General features: G+C 43.0%; 1 protein-coding gene across 2 annotated transcripts; it reads right to left on the reverse strand.

The window, feature by feature from the left end:
* Nucleotides 1-1,134: 1,134 nt before the first annotated feature.
* On the reverse strand, nucleotides 1,135-19,183 carry MRPL23 (mitochondrial ribosomal protein L23). 2 transcript variants are annotated; one of them, XM_039533296.1, is made up of 5 exons: nucleotides 19,062-19,183; nucleotides 15,735-15,857; nucleotides 12,919-13,001; nucleotides 10,548-10,621; nucleotides 1,135-1,468 (listed from the first exon to the last, which is right to left on the reverse strand). In XM_039533296.1, exons 1-5 carry the CDS (start codon nucleotides 19,079-19,081, stop codon nucleotides 1,304-1,306), a joined length of 465 nt encoding a protein of 154 aa, XP_039389230.1. In that variant the 5' UTR covers nucleotides 19,082-19,183; the 3' UTR covers nucleotides 1,135-1,303. The 2 variants fall into 2 exon arrangements, with proteins under 2 accessions (XP_039389230.1, XP_039389231.1); XM_039533297.1 differs by lacking the exon at nucleotides 19,062-19,183 and adding an exon at nucleotides 18,896-18,981.

Raw genomic sequence — 19,183 nt, forward strand, 5'->3', positions numbered from 1 at the left:
AGGTCAGTATAACCGCATTTTCCCTAGGGCTCGTGCCAGAATAGCTATCTCATAAAAAAAAAAAATCCTCTTCCTATCTGACATTGTTATGCCAGCAGAAGTTTCCAGTGTGCACTTGTCCTAAGAATCAACTACTTATGTCATGTATCAGCATTCAGGGAGAATCATATTCACTAGTTCCTGCAAGTCTCTGTGGGCTATATAAATGTGTATATGGATGTGTATCCATCTTGTATAGCCTCCTCCTCCAACATATTAAAAGCCCCACAACATCAGAATGTATTAAACATTAATGGAGTAGTGAAATTAGATCACAGCTACAACCCCAAGCAGAAAAAGTCACTACAGCATAGTATCCTGTGAGCAAAGCATTAGTCCACTTGGCAAGGATAGAAACTGGTGCTCTGAAGCCCATGTAACCAATCCACTGGTTAGCTAGAGAAGCCAGTCCATCTTATATCACCCCATCAGTACAGCATCCACCCAGCTCATCCTTTATACAATCTATTCAATGCACACTACAATTAACGTTGGACAATGACATTCCTGATACTGGTGCTCAAATGACCTACAGGAGGCAGTGGGTAAGGAGAATGGGAGCAGAGGTCTGCTTAGGCCTTTAAATTTAAGCCCGACCTATCCCTGAACTGGACCCAAGCCCACCCAACCAGAGCCTGAGAGGGTTTAGTCATTTTCCAACCCAAACCTGAATCTTTCACCCCAAACCTGAATCACTGTTGCCCCTTCCCATGAGGTTGGCACAGTAGTGGCTGCATGCTCCGCTCCTGCCATCCACCACTGCACTATGGCGGAGAGGGAGGCACTGTTCCTGGTCCGCACACTCGCTCCGCAGCACACAGAGAGTGCAGTGAGATGGCAACAGCCACCAGGAGTGGGGCGTGCAGCTGCCACCATGCCAACCTCACAGGCAGGAGAAGGTCAAAGACAGCCTGACCTGACCTCAAGAAGGTTGGGTTGTTTTCTGACCTGCCTCAAACCTGACACTTGTAGATAGGTGCCATTGATTCAGGTCAAGTTGCAGGGCTCTAAGTGGGAGCGGGTGGGTGATATACTCGCCCAGCCAAAGAGAACTGCCAGTGAGTCTGTATTTAAGAGGTCTGGAGCCTTTATAAGAAAGATCAGAAATGTTGTCTTTTTATTTTTATTTCTCTTTTGTGCCATTTTGTCATAGTTATGCACAGATAGGCTGCTCGAAAATAAACCCTATGTCATAGGGAGAGAAAGACGCAGGTTCGCTGATTAAAATCCATCAGAGAGGCATAAAGGCAGCTGCCTTGTTCCATCAAAGTCCAAACCAGTCGGTGACTCCTCCTCGCCTGGGGTCAGCTGTCTGCCTCTGTCTCTCCTTCTCCATAAACTGCTTCTGGATGTCTTCGATAGAGCCAGGTTCTGGGGTTTCTTCTTTCTCTGGAAATAGGTTTGGGAACTGAAAGGTTTGTCCCTGACCCTAAAGAGAGAGAACAAATGGTCAGATACACATTCCAGTCTTTCTCTGAAGTAGCTGTGATGTACATACTTACAGCTATATCTGAAGACCACCCGGAAGCTTCAGCTGGTGGAGAGTGCTACTTCCCATCTCCCAAGCAGGACAGGGCTCTATACACACCAAGAACTCATAGTCTGCACTGGTTTCCTATTCACTTCTACGTGCAAATCCAGGTGTTGGCAACTATCTTTAAGGCATGAATGCTCAGGAGATGACTATCTGAAATCCATCTCTTATATTATACCACAGTGCATCAACTAAGAGGTGTTTGTATTAGCTCCTAAGATAAGATCAAGGCCACTGGCAGTGAGCAGTTCTGCCAGAGTCCCAACTTCAGTGAACCATGTAAAGACCATTTATTTTGTTTAGCACTTAGGTAATGGTCTGTGTATATGGCTCGTTAATTTATAATATAAATGTTATACTTAATATGCCTAGCTGTCACAGCGAGAAGTGCTACAATTCAGTCTCAGCAAGTCACTACAGGGTGGGTCGTACAGGATAGTGGTTGGCAGGGGTCTCTCACCAGTTGAAACAAAGAATAGAATGTAAAACAACAATACAGTGGGAAAAAAACTGTAATGTACCAACAACTTTCATGAGATAAAGTGATTAAACCTACATCAATCATTCCGCCTAACAGACAAGCTGTTGTAGTATATCACCGTCACAGGATCAATGTTTCCCGCTTGGGTGGAAAATAAACATCACTTGGCCTCTAGCTTTTATCTAACAGCAGGAAACCATTATTCTGTGACAACGTTTTATCCCATTGACATTATCTCTATTTCTGAGTATTGTTTGTACCAATCGCAACCTCTTTAAATCAACAATGCAAGCCCTCTCCATTCATTTCAGTATGAAACGCTGCATAATTAAACACACACACAATAATATGGCAGAGAGAGAGATGTTATAAAAATAACACTGGGACTGTTTTAAAACTATCTGACAAATAAATGCATACTTCTCAAGGTTTTTATATGCATTTATTGCCACTCTATAAACTTAAATTGGTTTTGCAAATTAGAGTGCATTTCTAAAAAATGGGTAAATACCCATCTACACTACAAACACAAACACATCAGAGAACCAGTTACAACACAGCTCCAGATGGGAGCTTAATCACATTTCATACCCAGGCTGGCATCAGAACAAGGCTCAACTCTGCTTCCAGAACAATGTTGTGTTCCCATCTACACTTCATTTTAGAACTGAAAATGTAATGCAACTGGGTCTGAGGAGAACAGTAACCATGTCACTTGACACAGTTGTCCTTGTATTGGTTTTTTTATTTAGCCTTATACACTGCATGGCAATTTACAGGTGAGAGATGGTCTAAACCCCAAATGTAGACAAGGAAGTCGCAACTTGCCCCAGTTGAGCTTATCCATGCTTGAACCTACAACAAGTTCAACTAGTGCAATGCGATTCCCAGGTTGTTTTTTATAGCATACACTTCCTAGGGTTCCTAAGAGGCTATCTACACTACAAAACAATCAGGGGACTGGGTACAGCACGGCTGTCCTACGACAATTAAAGCACAGCTCCATTTCATAGTATAGAATTGGGCCTCATCAGTACTCCTAAACAGTGCTGAAACCATGGAGCATTGAAGCTCCTTTGCTGTAAGTACCACGAAAGTAGCTACACCATTCCCTTAGAAAATGCACAGACTGGACCAGCTGTGAGCACTCTTACAGCCCCAGGCTGTCCGAGACTTTAGCAGACTTCAGGCATGTGGCTAAGATCCTGTCTACACTGCATAATATTAATATGCTTTAATGAAAACAAAGGACAATCATGTTGTAGCGAAATCCCCTGACACAGACAAGGTCAGTCCTAAAGCCTCATTCACACTGGGGATTAAACCATTTCAGCTGAATTGATTTGAAAACAATTCAAGCCAGCATGTAGGCAGGACCCAAGCACAAGTTTTACTGGTAACAATGTGGAAAGGAGTGATCTCCTGATGTAGCACAGCCATTTTGATATGCTTCCAATACCGATATGCTTCCATTACTGGAGAATGAAGGGAAATAGTCCCTGCAGTGTACTAGTGACATCCATTGTGATTCACTAAGCATTGCAAAAAGAGTATAGAGAGTTATGCACAGAGGCTACAGTGGAACCAGACAAACCTTTCATCCATTTATCAAAGTGCTCAGAGTTCCCATTTCAAGGCTGGTGAAAGTAAAATATTGAGCAGATTAAGTCTATCTGTATCTGGAGCTTGTGAATAAATAAAAATCAGGGTAGACAAGTTGGCTCTTTCCAGCTCTTGTTTTGTAAAGAAATTCTGATTTTGGCTGGCAGCCAGACACGATTTCAAACAGCCAAAACATTACACTCTGGAACTGAAGGTTTATAAATCCTAAGTAACAATACTATACTGTAATACTGCACTGTAAGACTCTGGAGTGATGAAAGCTGCATGAAAAATAGCTATTGTAGCTAGTTTTCAAAAGCATATTTCTGGGCTTTTTCAAAACTTAAAATATATCAGGAGGCATCCATTTATGTAAAGGGCAGAGTGTACATTCAGACATATTTAAATTCAGTATACCTGAGGCATTAGGTGTATTGTTTGTAAATAAAATAAAAAGTTTATCATTTTTAAAGTAATGCAGTAAACAATTGGCACACATATGATAAAAAGATTCATAAGAGAAATCCTGACCTACCTAAAGTCAAAAGCAAAATTACCATTGACTTCAATAGGGCCATAACTTCACTTCTAACTTTCCATGCGATGGAATGTTGACTATTACAACATGCAACTGGAAGGCATGTTTCTGGTGTTCTATTCCTAGTGCTCACAATGGTTTGCTGTGTGACCTTTTAAACCACACTGGGCCTCAAATTGTTCCTTTTGTATATTGAAGATAATGCACAACTCACAAGGATGCAGTGAGATTTTATGTCTAAAAAGTGCTTTGAGATCACCGAATGAAGAGGGCTTTAAAAATATATGTTATTGTTGTTGAGACAGTAAAACTTGGTGCTAAAAATCTATGTATTGCAAGGATTCAGGGTCTTCCCACAGATGTCATTGTTTTCTACAAATTATAAATGTATATGCAAGAGAGGTGCATGGTCCATTGTTTAAATTTAAAAAAGGAAGCAATTAACTCCCCAAATCTAATCCTTCTTCAACAAAAAAAACCCCTTCAAAAACAGACTGCAGCTTCACGTTGGAGAACTGGAATTAATTTACAAACTGGATACCATCAGATTAGGCCTGAATAAAGACTGGGAGTGGTTGGGTCATTACAAAACCTAAACCCAATTTCCCCAATACAAATTTCTCCCTCCTGTTACTCACACCTTCTTGTCAACTGTCTGAAATGGGCCACTCTCTTACCACTTCAAAAGGTATTTTTCCTCCCTTCCTATCCTGCTGTTAATTGATTTACTTCATTCGACTGACCTCACACTTGATAAAGCAATCCCCATCCTTTCATGTATTTATACCTGCTCCTGTATTTTCCACTCCATGCATCTGATGAAGTGGGTTCTAGCCCACGAAAGCTTATGCCCAAATAAATCTGTTAGTCTCTAAGGTGCCACAAGGACTCCTCGTTGTTCCTTCTGTTTCAGTTTACCCTAGTATAAAATTCATTTACATAATGGCTATTGTAAGGATTAATTCATGAAATGTTGTTAAAAGCTTTGAAGATGAAAATGCTATAATAAGTGCTAAGTCTATTTTTAGTTTACATTTCTAGCTCTTCTGGTTAGGAAGATCGTTTTCAGGGTGGAAATAAAGGTTGTCTTCAGAGAGAAATATCACACCAAGAGGTACAAATTGCCTCCATTCAGCTTAATGGGCTGTTAAGTGATCATAATTAGGCCTTTAAAGTTAAGTGTTCACACTGTTAACCTTTTCACCAAGGAGTATCATGCCAGAAATATCCTGCTAATAGGCTTGTCCAGCACAAGCTAGTTATACGTGCTTTGACCTTCCATTTATTTCACAAATTTAGGAATGAAAGGACAGCACAGAAACTGTTCTATAGGAATGATGCAACAAATGTTGAGTTTGCAAACAGCTGAAAGCTCTTGATTATTTGGATAATTAAGACGTTTACTACTGTCCTTCAGAATTAGGATAGAGTGATGTTTATAATATCATCTAAAATATGCTGGATTCCTACAGTGTGGGATCTGGGCCAGCAGCAAAGGCAGCTCAGTTTTATAACCTAATATATTTGCATGACTCTCTTTGTGTCTTATAATAATATCTGGTATTAAAATAAAGAGTAGAGCCAAGGAGAATAGGACACGTAACTTTAAAATCCTTTTTGTAACATAGCAGCATATGGGGAATCTTACTTTCTCCAAAATTCCTCAAATACAGCGGGAAACCCTACAAACCGCTGTCATCTTTAGATGGGAGCATTTTTAAAGTGACATGTGAACTGTTAAATACATGCTTATAAGGCACTGTAGCCAAAACATATGTAGGAATATTTACAAAAAAATTCCCACTGGTACCATCCCTTGTACAACTGAACAGGTGCTAGCCCAATGTAGACAAGATTGCTCTTCTTTTTATTACCATTTCCATTAGACTTTCTCTAAGCAGGTTTAATTAAAACGGAGGTAAAAACAGATCCGGATTTCAGAGCCTTGTCTACACTTCTGCTCCACTTGCTTGGCAGAACTAGTGATAGCACTGGTAGGAATTTTTTTTTTTTACGTTTCCCCAGTATCGACATGGCCATAAAGTCTCACTGACTTTTTATGGCATCCATGCCTTCATTAGAGCTAGCATTTGCCAGTTAAAGCAGAGAAAAAAGCTAAACCACATTTGCAGTAGCTTCTTCACAAAGATAAATAACTTGGCTTTTATGAAAAATAAAATAGTTTAAAAGGCAGCAGAATTCCATACTAAGGACTATGACTCTGTAACATAAAGCCTTCCTCACTCCTCTGGACGGTGGGAAGAGAAGAGAAGAGAAGGAACAAGAGTGACTCCAGACATTTTTGACCACAGCTTTGACGATTTAAGGTCATTTTTAATGGGAGAACAGTAACAACTGGACTGACAACTTATTTGGCAAGTTAGAGCCTGAGGAAAAAGAAAACCATTTCAAATCCCCAAGAAATAGAATTTAAAAGAGACTGAACTGATATGTTGTATATGATTCTTAACATACTGTTCATCTTCAGAATACTTTCAGTACATTAGTATGTGCAAGTGCTGTAGAAACTGATGTTCTCCAAAGAAGAGCAACATGACTAGTCTCTTTAAAATGAACCTGATTTCACCCAGGTAACCAGAGACTTGCTAGCGAAGGAAGTCATACTAGCCATGCTGAACACAACGCCATCAACAGCCTCAGGAACAACTCTGACATCATAATAAAAAAGGCTGACAAAGGAGGTGCTGTCGTCATCATGAATAAGTTGGAATATGAACAAGAGGCTGCTAGGCAGCTCTCTAACACCACATTCTACAGGCCACTATCCTCTGGATCCCACTGATGATTACCAAAAGAAACTACACCATCTGCTCAAGAAACTCCCTGAAAAAGCACAGGAACAGATCTGTATAGACACATGCCTAGAACCCCGACCAAGGGTATTCTATTTGCTACCAAAGATCCATAAACCTGGAAATCCTGGACGCCCAATCATCTCAAGCATTGGCACCCTAACAGCAGGATTGTCTGGCTATGTGGACTCCCTCCTCAGGTCCTACGCTACCAGCACTCCCAGCTGTCTTCGAGACATCACTGACTTGATCTTCCAGAAAACACCATCCTGGCCACTATGGATGTAGAAGCCCTCTACACCAACATTCCACACAAGATGGACTACTACCCAGGAAGGAACAGTATCCCGGTGGCTGAACTTTGTCCTTACTTACAACTATTTTTTATTTCAATATATATATATAAGTCAGACACTGCTACTGGCTGCTAGGTACCCGCATGGCCCCACAGTATATATTTTTATGAATTCCACCATGATTTTAACATTTTCCATCCACCATCAACCTCAGCCCCTAGACCATCCACACAAGCGGTCCATTTTTCTAGACTACTGTGTAATAAGTGATGGTCACACATACACACACCACCTAATAACCCTCCAGCTTCCATCAGGACACACCACCACGATCCATGTCTACAGTCAAGCTCTCTAATACATACGCATTGCTCCAATCCCTCCAGACAGAGACAACACCTACAAGATCTCTATCAAGCATTCTTAACTAAACTACCCGCCTGCTGAAAAGAAAAAAAAGAACAGAGCAGAGCCAGAAGAAGAGAGAAGTCACCTACACTACAGGACAGATAAAGAGAAAGACTTCCAAAGAAAGATTGCGGAACTGGAATTAATATGCAAATTAGATGCAATTAACTTAGGTTTGAACAGAGACTGGGAATGGTTGGGCCATTACACTAACTGAATCTATTTCCCCATGTTAAGTATCCTCACACCTTCTATGGGTCATCTCAATTATCACTTCAAAAGTTTTTTTTCCTCCTTCTGACGATAGCTCATCTCAATTGATTGGCCTCTTACAGTTGGTATGGCTACTTCCACCTTTTCAGGTTCTCGCTGTATGTTCCAGTCTATGCATCCAATGAAGTGGGCTGTAGCCCACAAAAGCTTATGCTCAAATAAATGTTAGTCTCTAAGGTGCCACAAGTGCTCCTGTTCTTTTTGCGGATACGGCTGCTACTCTGAAACCTGACACTCGGAAGAGTAATGCTTCCACCTAGTGGTTGATAAGAAGGCCAACACAAAACACTCCTGACCTCTTCAATTTTCTTACTCTCTTACACCATTTTAACTTGAAACTGGACTAGAGAAAACACAGCTGGTAAAAATGAGAGGGAAGCAAAAACATTGACTAATTTGACCTTAATTGGAGTTGTTACAGATGCAGCATGATTCTAATAAAAAAGGGTAGTTTTGAAGTGCTTAGCAGAGGTTTTCCGACACTACAAGTAGAGTTCTATTTTAACCATGGGTTCCATGGGGCCTAATGAAGGCAAACCAAAAGTTTCAAAATTGACAGTGGGGGCATGAACTCTAGTCCACTGCTGTAAAATCAACACTAATGCAGAACTGGGAGCAGAGCGAAAGACAGACCAGAATTAGTAATTAAAAAAAAAAAAAACACAAAGAGGAAAAATACATAGGGAAGACATGAAAGTAAAGAGTACCAGGGGCCACGAGGTAGAGCACACACAAAAGAAACAGAGAGGGCAGGAAGAGCCTGGAAACCTAGAGGTGAGGGGAAGCAGAAGACACACACGATATCCTGGCTCAAGGTTCACTACATTACTTTGCAGTGCCTCGTGTTATTACTTTACTTGTATTACCATAGGAGCGTCTAGGAACTCTACCTATGCATCCAGGCTCCCTTTGTACAGCACCTAGCACAGTGAAGAGCAAATAAACCATCCCTGCCCCAAAGCATTAAAGCTGTCTCATATCATGGAATGATAAAGTATGACATTGTTAAACGCTTGCCCCTCACAGATGTGATGTCTGTGATTGTTCCAGGTACAGATGCTTGGCCTGAGGTAAGCACAGACAATACTGCTCTGAGTCTGTAATCTATTCCACAACACTTGAGAATTTTGTTTCTAATTACAGTGTAGACATCTTCTGAAGATCTATGCCTGTTTACAGTCTGGCTGATCCTTCCTTAAAGCAGAGAATGTGGCAGTGGAAAGTGGCTGCCAAGTCTTTATTAGGGGACTGCATTGGCCAGAATGCGGAGCCTGGCCAGGAAATGCAAGGATACCATGCACCCCTGCAAGGCTCCTTTTAAGTCTTGACTGTGGCTTAGAGAGGCTTCCTCACAGTGGAAGCCCTGAGAAGCATAGACAATATAGTAACACTGCCTAGCCTCTCTCAGGGTAAATCTCCCCTGTATCTCAGACTATGTCTTCACTGAAAATAATAGGTGTGTTTTTACATCAAATAGCTATCGCATGTTGTAAAATCCTAGTGGAGACAAGGACCTGGAGTTTTTACCTCCATGTAAGCTAGCGGGAGGTCAATTCTATACACTCCCTAGGAGGGCTGTTACACAGTTGTACATAACAGAATTAATTTTTATTTTGGTCTTTTAAAAAAAATGATTAAATTACATATAAAACCCATTAAAAGAACATTTAAGGTTGCAAAAGTCAAGCACCAAAACAGTAGGAAATGCCAGATTTACAGTTGACTATGCAACCTTAATTCAGTTTTCTGTGCATATGTATTATAATCCAGTCTTTAATTACATGATCATATACTATTTTTCCCACAGAACACTTGCTTCATTCAATGTACCGGATGGATGCACAAGGGAATAGGATTACGGTTGTACAGGCAACAGTAATTCTGGCATTTCCTAAGTTTCCAGTGCTTGATTTGGCAATTTTAATAATGTTCTTTTAAGGTAGTTTTTGTGAGTGTAAGTTTTCGATCAAAGAGGTTATTCCAGGAAGAGATCTGAACTATAATATGCTTGGGTTGTTAAAAAAAGCAAAACAAAAAAATTACCAGTTATACAAAATATTGGGCTCCATCTCCACTGGGAGTGACCAACATTTTAGAACCCAGTTTAGCCACAAAGCATACTTGTTAGACATGATTGAAAGCTCACCAAGGGCAGTACCTTAAACTCTTCCAACCATTCCAACATCCACTTTATTCTTTAACTTAGCAGACATTTCAGAAATCAGCCACATAAGTGGTGAACCTCTCAACATGCAGAGTACAGCCAGGGTCAGCTTGAAACTCACTGGCAGACTGATACTCAATGCTACCTGATTGGACCTTAGATTCAGGCCTCAAACAAAAAGGGATTTAAAAACTAATGGTTTGTTTGGGTGTTTCTGAACTAAACTCTTTTCATTCAGACAACCTCATCATGAGGTCTCAAGTGTGGCAGGGGATGACACCGGGAAGGCTTAAGTTGCATAAATAATCAGTACAATGGACAATTCACTGAGCATTATTTCTAATTATGCTGATTAACAGACCCCACCCTCATGTCAAACACACATACATGTTTACTCACCAGCTGTACGTACGCAACCTTGTAATCTGGCTTCTTCACTCTCTGGTTCTTGTGGTTCCTTTTATTGTTTGCACCTATTCAAGTGAAGAGAAACTCACTTTTACTTTCCCAGAGTCACAAGCTCCCCCAACTGAAAAGTTTGATTTGAGTTTTGATTCTTTTGTGGGGAAGAATTCTATCTTAGCTATTTATACTATTACCACAGAATCTGGGCACCTCACAATGATTAAAACATATTTATCCTTTGGTAGGTACTATTATCCCAATTTTACAGACTGGGAACTGAGGCGCACTAGCTGAAGGCCACACAGGAAGCTTGTGGTGGAGCAGGAAATTGAACCCAGATCTCCGCTAGTGTCCTAGCCACTAGGTCAGCTTTGGGAAACCAGTACTCCCTAGGAAGAAAATAGTCATTTATTAAGTGGCTACGAGATCAGTGGCCCTGCTCCTTGGAGCTCCCCATCTAAACTATACAGTCTGTAGCGCTAGTGCACAAGTGCAATTTATTGTTTCTGCTTTTAAAGAAATTAAAAAATCCAAAAAATGTAGCAATTTTTCATTTTCTAAAATATAGTGGGCTGTGCTTCATTATAGCTCCCCAACTAATGACACTTTCCCACTCCCTGCTCATCTATCTTCCTCCCAACATACATCCACACAACCACCAACTCCACCAGCCAGGCTAGGCTTTATGGGGAGTGCAGAGGTTGCCAAATTGGGTATGAATATTTTTAGAAGCTGTTTGGAAGTAAATGTGCATAAAGTCAGTATAAAGTTATTTAGAAAATAAAAAATTGAAAATACTACACTTGCTGTCCCTTTAATTTACTCTCTACTTTTCTCCCCCCCCCCCCCACAAATACATATGTATTTTAAGGAATTTTAGCATGTTTTCTCTAGGAATTTTTACTTCCCTCCTGTCTCTTCCTCCTCAGATTTCTCCTATAACCTTGTTTTTTACCCTTTTTTTAAAATGTCCTCCCCACTATTGGCTTTCACACACACATCCAACCAGATCCTCCTCTCTAGTTGTGAGATGCAAACTAAGAAAAACATACAGCAACCCAACACAATTTGACCTGTTGGTCAGAACAAGTTACGTTTCAGTTACTTACTGCTTGAAAATCAAGCTGATGACACTTAAAAATCCTGCTCCTTACTCTGCATCACTGTTCCAATGCATTCCAGCTATGATTACAGAAGCTCCAGGGAGGGGGCATCAGATGCAAAGGTGGCTTTATGGCACCTTTGTGCACCCTAATCCAAGGGTTGTTTGACACCAGGTCAGATCCAGGCATTAATCAGAGCAGACTATGATGGATTTTTGGGTGTAGGGGCTAGGGCATAACCATGACAATTATATTGTCTGGTTGTTAGATAAACTCAACTACTTTCAGCCTTAACTATTTCTTAATACTTTAAGAAATATGGGGGAGGGAGGTTGTTTGTTTGTTTTAACCAATTTTATATAAGAATGAAGGATGGGGTTGGCAGGTGTCTAACATCAGAGGGGATAGATTTTATGCTCAGCCAAATGAGGAACCAACAGTACCAACCAGGGGCATGAACGTGTATGCAGGTGCTGGGCAAGCTTTCCCCATTATATAGCTGTAATCGCATCTCACTTTTCACCTGCAGGTTCCTGCTATTCCAGTCCTGGGCTACCCTTAGAAGTCTAACAGAATTCTGCCAACAGAACCTACAGCCAACAGAATCCCTCCTGCTATTTCAGTCTTGGGTCCCTACCAAACAGAGGCTGCTATGTTTCACCCCAGAGATGGCTGCATTTTGGTGAAGCAATTCCAATAAACAATATGCATTTCGGTTGGCAAATGGCTTTTGGATGCTTCACAATGAAAGATGGTATCAAAATTATAGATATTATTTCTAGTTCAAGGAGCGTACTTGCACCTGTGCTAAACTGTGTGAAGGTTACGTGATATGAAATACAATGGGAGAAGGTAAGGACTGAGCAAACGGAGATACTGATTTTACCTCATCCAGGGAAAGGGGGTCCTCTGGCTAAGGGACAAAAGAAAACGTCCTGAATTGAACAAATATGAAGACCAAATTCCACCTTCCCCAGAATAGGACAGCTGAAGTTCACAGATAAAGGAGTTTAGGAAAGCCCAGGACTGGATGACCATAGAGACACTGCTGATCTTCAACCCTGGAGAGGAAGATCTCTCCATCACAGTGATGGGATCTATGCGATGGCAGGGGAGAGAGAAATTTCACCACACCACTCTCTCAAAATATCTTACTGGAAAATCAACACTTGGGGATTAAAAAACACAGTTGTAGGCTGAAGAGGAGCTTTGTTGAAAACAAAAACGTTTTAAAATCCCGTTTTAAAAGCCTCTGCACTCACCATACTGTATTCTGGTCCTCACAACAGACACTGGCACGTTGTATATTTTTTCAAGGTAATTCTTAACATCCACTCTCGTCATCCTGTGCAAAGAGGAAATATTTTGGAGAGGAGGGAAGTAAAGTGTAAATGTTTAAACTAAATTCAAAACAGAAAAAAATATGTATAAGCTTATCAATACTTTAGAGCAAATATATCAACAAGTCCATTTGGCCAAGATAATTTGAGTGCCACAAATATACAAACAAGACAAACAGTTCACAATGGTGCTATAAGCAAACACAGGCTGCAGCAATAACAACTATTTAATCCAATGTAATCTTAATAGTCAAAAACTCAAATACCAGTTGTATTCAAAGAGGGTGGATGGGCTCACTCTCTCTATCCTAAGTGGACAATTCTTTTGTTTTCTTTGCAGAAGTCTCTAATCTCTGAAAACAAATGGGTGAGCAACTGTGACACACAGTACCCCATGTAACCACTTATAATCACATAAAATCTATCTTTCTATAATTAATAAACTTGTTTTATTGTTTTATCTAAATCGGTGTGTTTTGGTTGAAGTGGTTGGGGAATCTCCACTTCGGTTAACAAAAGCTCAGGCATAATCATTTTCTTTGATAAAATGACGAATTATTAATGAGCTTGCTCTGTGCAGTAGTGTGCTGGACAGCGCAAGATGCACATTTCTGGGGTGCAAGGCTGGGGAACTTACAGGTGTCACCCTGTATATAGTTCATGAGTGACTAAAAGAGCATTCATGTAACTTTGCTGAGTGTGCCTTTACATATTAATGGCTGCGAGAGCATAGGCTGCTTTTCACTAGTAAAGCAGTGTAAGAAGCACCCTAAGCTGAAGGGGACACAGTGGCTCTGGTTGCACCCTGGAGGATATCACAGCAACACCCTGTCTCTAAGAAGGGCCTCATAACAACCAATGCATTCTCCCACACCACTTCCCTTGGACAAATGGAGTGTCTTCTTAACCGACAGAAGAGGCGCTAGGAAAAGCTCATGCTTCAGAAGCTACGGCCTTCACAGCCTAGTGAAGTCCCTGATATAAAAGTTACCTCAACTGTGATACAGTGCCCAAAGCCTACTATATGTAGCACTCAGCTTCTCTATTCCTCAGGCAGTATTTTACAGTTATTGCTCTCAAAGCTTGTCACTACGATTGCACTGGAAACCTATAAAAACAGACAATCTTGTCGCTCCAAAACGTCGCTTATTTTTAAGTGGGACTCACTGTCAAAAATCATTATATACCTAACAGGTGCTCTTCTATAGCATCTTTCCTCAAATAAACTTCAAATATTTTTAAAATGTTAAGCTTCACAATACCCCTGTATGGAAGGCAAGGATTTAAATCCATAGTTGTCAAAACTGAGGCAAAAAGAGCTTTAGTGACTTGTCCAAGGTCACAATAAATCAGTGGTAAAGGTGGGACCTGAACCCCGAACTCCGGACTCTGAACTCTTGTTCTGATCAATAATCAACATTCCCTTCCTACAGAGTGTGTCGGTATATTAAAGTATCAATGGGCAGACAATCGGTTTTGTGAAGACAGGGATGTAACATATTTTAACAGTACTCTCCTCCTTGCTGGTCAATAGCTATTGGCACCAAAAAGCTATTGGCTGGCTAGCAATCCACTGAACAAGATCCAGTGACCTTGTCTCAACCAATGGGATTATGTTTTGAAATCAAAGGAACAGATTCTTTAGGATCCTCTTTATCAGTATAGATAGTCATCCAAGACAGGTTCTGCAGCAGCCTACCAGAGGTCCAAAAGTAGTGGTGCATACAGTGAATCTTTTGAAGTGTGTGTTTTTCCTCTAGAGTGAGAGGAAGCAGTTGTGAAAAGACATCAAAGTTGGACTCTTAATTTGAAAATATAAAAAAAATTAGGGTATAGAACCTTAGCTTGGCTTGGAAGACAGAACCATCACCTGCCAAGTGGATTCACATGCAGGAGCACACAACCACTATGTGTTAAAAGCTTCAGGATCTGTAGCCATACCACCTTAGGCTGTGATCCCATCAGATCACATATGCTAAGCAAGGTCAAAACGAGTTAAATCTTTGCAAGAGAGAACGCCGAGATTACCTATGCGGTGGAAGAAACAGTGTTGATAACTAAATAGGTGTCACTTCTTGCCACCAAATCAGTACAGAACTATTACCAAGCATGTTGTAAAGAGACACTGTTGTTGGAAGAGGCATATTTTGGGTGAGATGTAAAACTCAGCTCCTGAACACCTGTGATCATTAAAGATCTTATGTCCTTTAATTAAGTGCAGGAGTGTTTCCTTAAAGGTCCTACCTAAAATTCCAGTTAGATATACCATTCTACACAGTCTGTCTGAAACTGCAATGTAGTGTTGCTATGTTTCACCCTAGAGATGTTTCACCCATTTGAAGTGAAGCTGCATTTGGTGAAGCAATTCCAGTAAACAATATGCATTTCGGTTGGCAAATGGCTTTTGGATGCTTCACAATGAAAGATGGTATCAAAATTATAGATATTATTTCTAGTTCAAGGAGCATACCTGTGCAACATTCACTGCACATGGCATCCAGGCAATGGGCTTATCTGCTCAAACAGTGGGTGTGACGTTTCACAACATGGGAGATTTAATAAATTCTAATTAGGACCTAAGTCTACTGTAACTAACAACAACAAAATCTGACCTCAAGCCTAGTTAACTGTGTTTCCAGAGATACTGTTCTTCTCATTATTTAGACTGTTATCCCTGAAGGCTTTCAAACTGAGAAACAGATGACCCTTTCATCTACAGTTTCTTTGGTTGCACTTACTGCATGGAGATACGGAACTGTACAGTGTCTTCTGGCTGTGGCACACCAGGCCTCACCAGTGTCATGAAGAAGTTAGGTCGGAAAATCCTCAGCTGGGGGTTTCCCAGCTGGTACAGGGGGTAGCTACAGGAAGAAAAAACATCAAAGTTACTCATAAAACACTAGTGCTATTATAAAATCTTGGTTTTAATTGTTTTACTCCCCGAGTGAAATCACAGCAAAGAACATAAACCTCCGCCACAGAACCATTATTTCAAACTGGCTTATTCCTTTGCCAGATACACGTTTTTGCACTTCAGTTTTAAAAAACAGGCAGCATGTATAAAGAATAAATCACGTGCTTGGTGGCTACCCTTACTCAGCACCATATGCTATTTCTAAGGAACAAAGGAACCCAGATACACTGTTTTAAATGAGTGTCAGGATTCAACTCTTCACTACCATCCAAAGCACTACGCAACATGTCTGAGAGATGTCTTTGCAACAGGGGAAGGGACCAAACCTGTGAGCCAGAAGGTTGTAAGTAGTTTAGGAATGACAGCAAAAGGGATGTGACAGCAGGAAAAGGTGGGACTCAAGGTACGTCTACACTACGGGACTATTCCGAATTTGCATAAACCGGTTTTGTAAAACAGATTGTATAAAATCGAGTGCGCGCGGCCACACTAAACACATTAAATCGGTGGTGTGCGTCCACGGTCCGAGGCTACCATCGACTTCTGGAGCGTTGCACTGTGGGTAGCTATTCCGTAGCTATCCCATAGTTCCCGCAGCCTCCCCCACCCCTTGGAATTTCCGGGTTGAGATCCCAGTGCCTGATGGGGCAAAAATCATTGTCGCGGGTGGTTCTGGGTAAATGTCATCAGTCACTCCTTCCTCTGGGAAAGCAACGGCAGACAAGCATTTCGCGCCTTTTTTCCCTGGATTGCCCTGGCAGATGCCATAGCATGGCAATCATGGAGCCTGTTTTGCCTTTTGTGACTTTCACCATATGTGTACTAGATGCCGCTGACAGAGGCGATTCAGCAGCGCTACACAGCAGCATGCTTTTGCTTTTGCATGACAGCAGAGATGGTTATCAGCCATACTGTACCATCTACCAATCCATAAATTGGTAAAAAGATGAGCATGGCTACCAGTTGTTTTGCACCATTTGCTGCTGTCATAAGTGCCCCTGGCTGCTCTTAGCCAGGGGCGCAAAAGCCAAAATTGGGAATGACTCCCAGAGTCAATCCCTCCTTTTTGGTATCTAAAAATAGAATCAGTCCTGCCTAGAATATGGGCAAGTGTACTAGAGAACCACTGTATCAGAGAGCACAGCTGCTCTGTGTCAGATCCTGCAGAAATTATGAGCTGTATGCTATTCACAGGGGGTGCTCCTGCAACAACCCCACCTGTTGATTCCGTTCTTCCCCCAGCCTTCCTGGGCTACCGTAGCATTGTCCCCCCACTTGTGTGATGAAGTAATAAAGAATGCAGGAATAAGACACACTGACTTGTTAGTGAGAAATGAGTGGAAGGCAGCCTCCAGCTGCTATGATAGTCCAGACAGGACAGTAAGGAGTGTGGAGCAGAGGAGCCCAGCATCCCTCTGCTAGTCCAGGGGCAATTGAATCTTTTTTTTACACATGAAGGGTGGGGGCTGACAGAGCTCAGCCCCCTGTTGCTATGACGATGATGGTTATCAGCCATACTGTACCATCTACCATGAAAAATTAGGGCCAGGCACCCTTGATCGACCTAACGGATGCTAGTCTGCATGGTTACCAGTCCTTTTGCACTGCCCCATGTGCCAATAGGCTGATGACGAGGACGGATACCAGTCGTATTGCACCATCAGCCACCCATGGCGGGGGGGAGCAAGGATGTTGGTGTTGAGTGCTGCAGCATCGGGTCTATCTGCAGCATTCAGTAAAGATAGGGTGACATGTTAAAGAGTCAAGAGAGGATTGTTTTCCCTTTCACTTCTGGGGTGGGTAGGGGGGTGCGTAAATTGCCGAGCTATGCCCTGACCCACCGCGGACACTGTGTTTGACCCTAGAAGCATTTGGAGCTCAGCCAAGAATGCAAATACTTTTCGGAGACTGCAGGAACTGTGGGATAGCTTGAGTCCTCCAATCCATGAGCGTCCATTTGATTCTTGGGCTTTCCGTTACGTTTGTCACGCAGCAGTGTGCTGAGCCCCTGCTATGGCGTCTGTCTGGAGATTTTTTAAAAATGATTTTGAATTTCGTCTTCTGTAACGGAGCGCTGATAGAACAGATTTGCCTGCCCTTACAGCGATCACATCCGCATGGTCCATGCGGGAGCTCTTTCTTTATTTTGATTTTTAACTGCATCACCACCCGTGCTGATCTGAGCTCCACGCTAGGCAAACAGGAAATATTCAAAAGTTCGCGGGGCTTTTCCTGTCTACCTGGCCACTGCATCCAAGTTCAGATTGCTGTCCAGAGCGGTCAGTGGTGCACTGTGGGATACCGCCCAGAGGCCAATACCGTCGATCTGCGGCCACACTAACCCCAATCCGATATGGTAATACCGATATTAGCGCTACTCCTCTCGTTAGGGAGGAGTACAGAAACCGGTTTAAAGAGCCCTTTATACTGATATAAAGGGCCTCTTAGTGTGGACGGGTGTGGCGTTAAATCGGTTTTACGCTCCTAAAACCGGTTTAAACGCCTAGTGTAGACCAGGCCTCAGAAAAGGGGGAAATGTTAGTGGGACAGCACCAGCATGTGGGAAGAAGAGGGAAAACAAGGGGAGGAAAGGAAACAATAAGGAAAAGAAACTGACAGATCCAGGGAGAAAGCCAGAGCGGAGGACAAGCCCGAAGCGCCCCTGAAGCGAGACCTGGGCCGCTGTTGCTCTCACTGCGCTGACGGGGCTGATAAAGCGCTGCCGGGAGCCCTGCCTACACTAGGGGACCATCGGCACAAGTGCCGCAGCCGCACGGACTCCAATGCGGGCGGGGGGGGGGGGGGGCCCAGGGCTGGACCGCACCCACCCCCCTGCAGCGGCGGGAGCCAGACACGGGGCTCCAGAGCTGCCCTGCAGGCGCGGGGGCTCGGCCTGCGGGGCCCCCTCCGGCCAACTCCCCGCCCAGCGTTTGCACAGGAGAGGGGGCGGGAGGGCCGCGGGGGCGGCGTTAGCGACGCGGTTACCCCCAGAGCGGCGGCGGCGGCGGCCTCCCTGGGCCGCCCCGGGCCCCTCCGCCCTGCTCTCAGGCCGCGCCAGGCGCGCGCGGGGGGGGGGGGGCCCGGGCGCGGCCGGCTCGCGCCCCTTCGCGCGGGGGGGGGAATCACGGAGGGGGCGGGGCCGGCTACTCACAGAACCTTCCCGCTGGCCATGGCCCCGCCGCGCGCGCAGCGTCCCCCGGGCCCTTGGACGGGTGGCTGCGATGAGCGGCGCCCGGCGCAGGAGAGTCTCCCCGGCCGGCTCACGGCAGGCGG

Source organism: Mauremys reevesii, linkage group 4, assembly GCF_016161935.1.
Source record: "Mauremys reevesii isolate NIE-2019 linkage group 4, ASM1616193v1, whole genome shotgun sequence".
Taxonomy (NCBI): domain Eukaryota; kingdom Metazoa; phylum Chordata; order Testudines; family Geoemydidae; genus Mauremys; species Mauremys reevesii.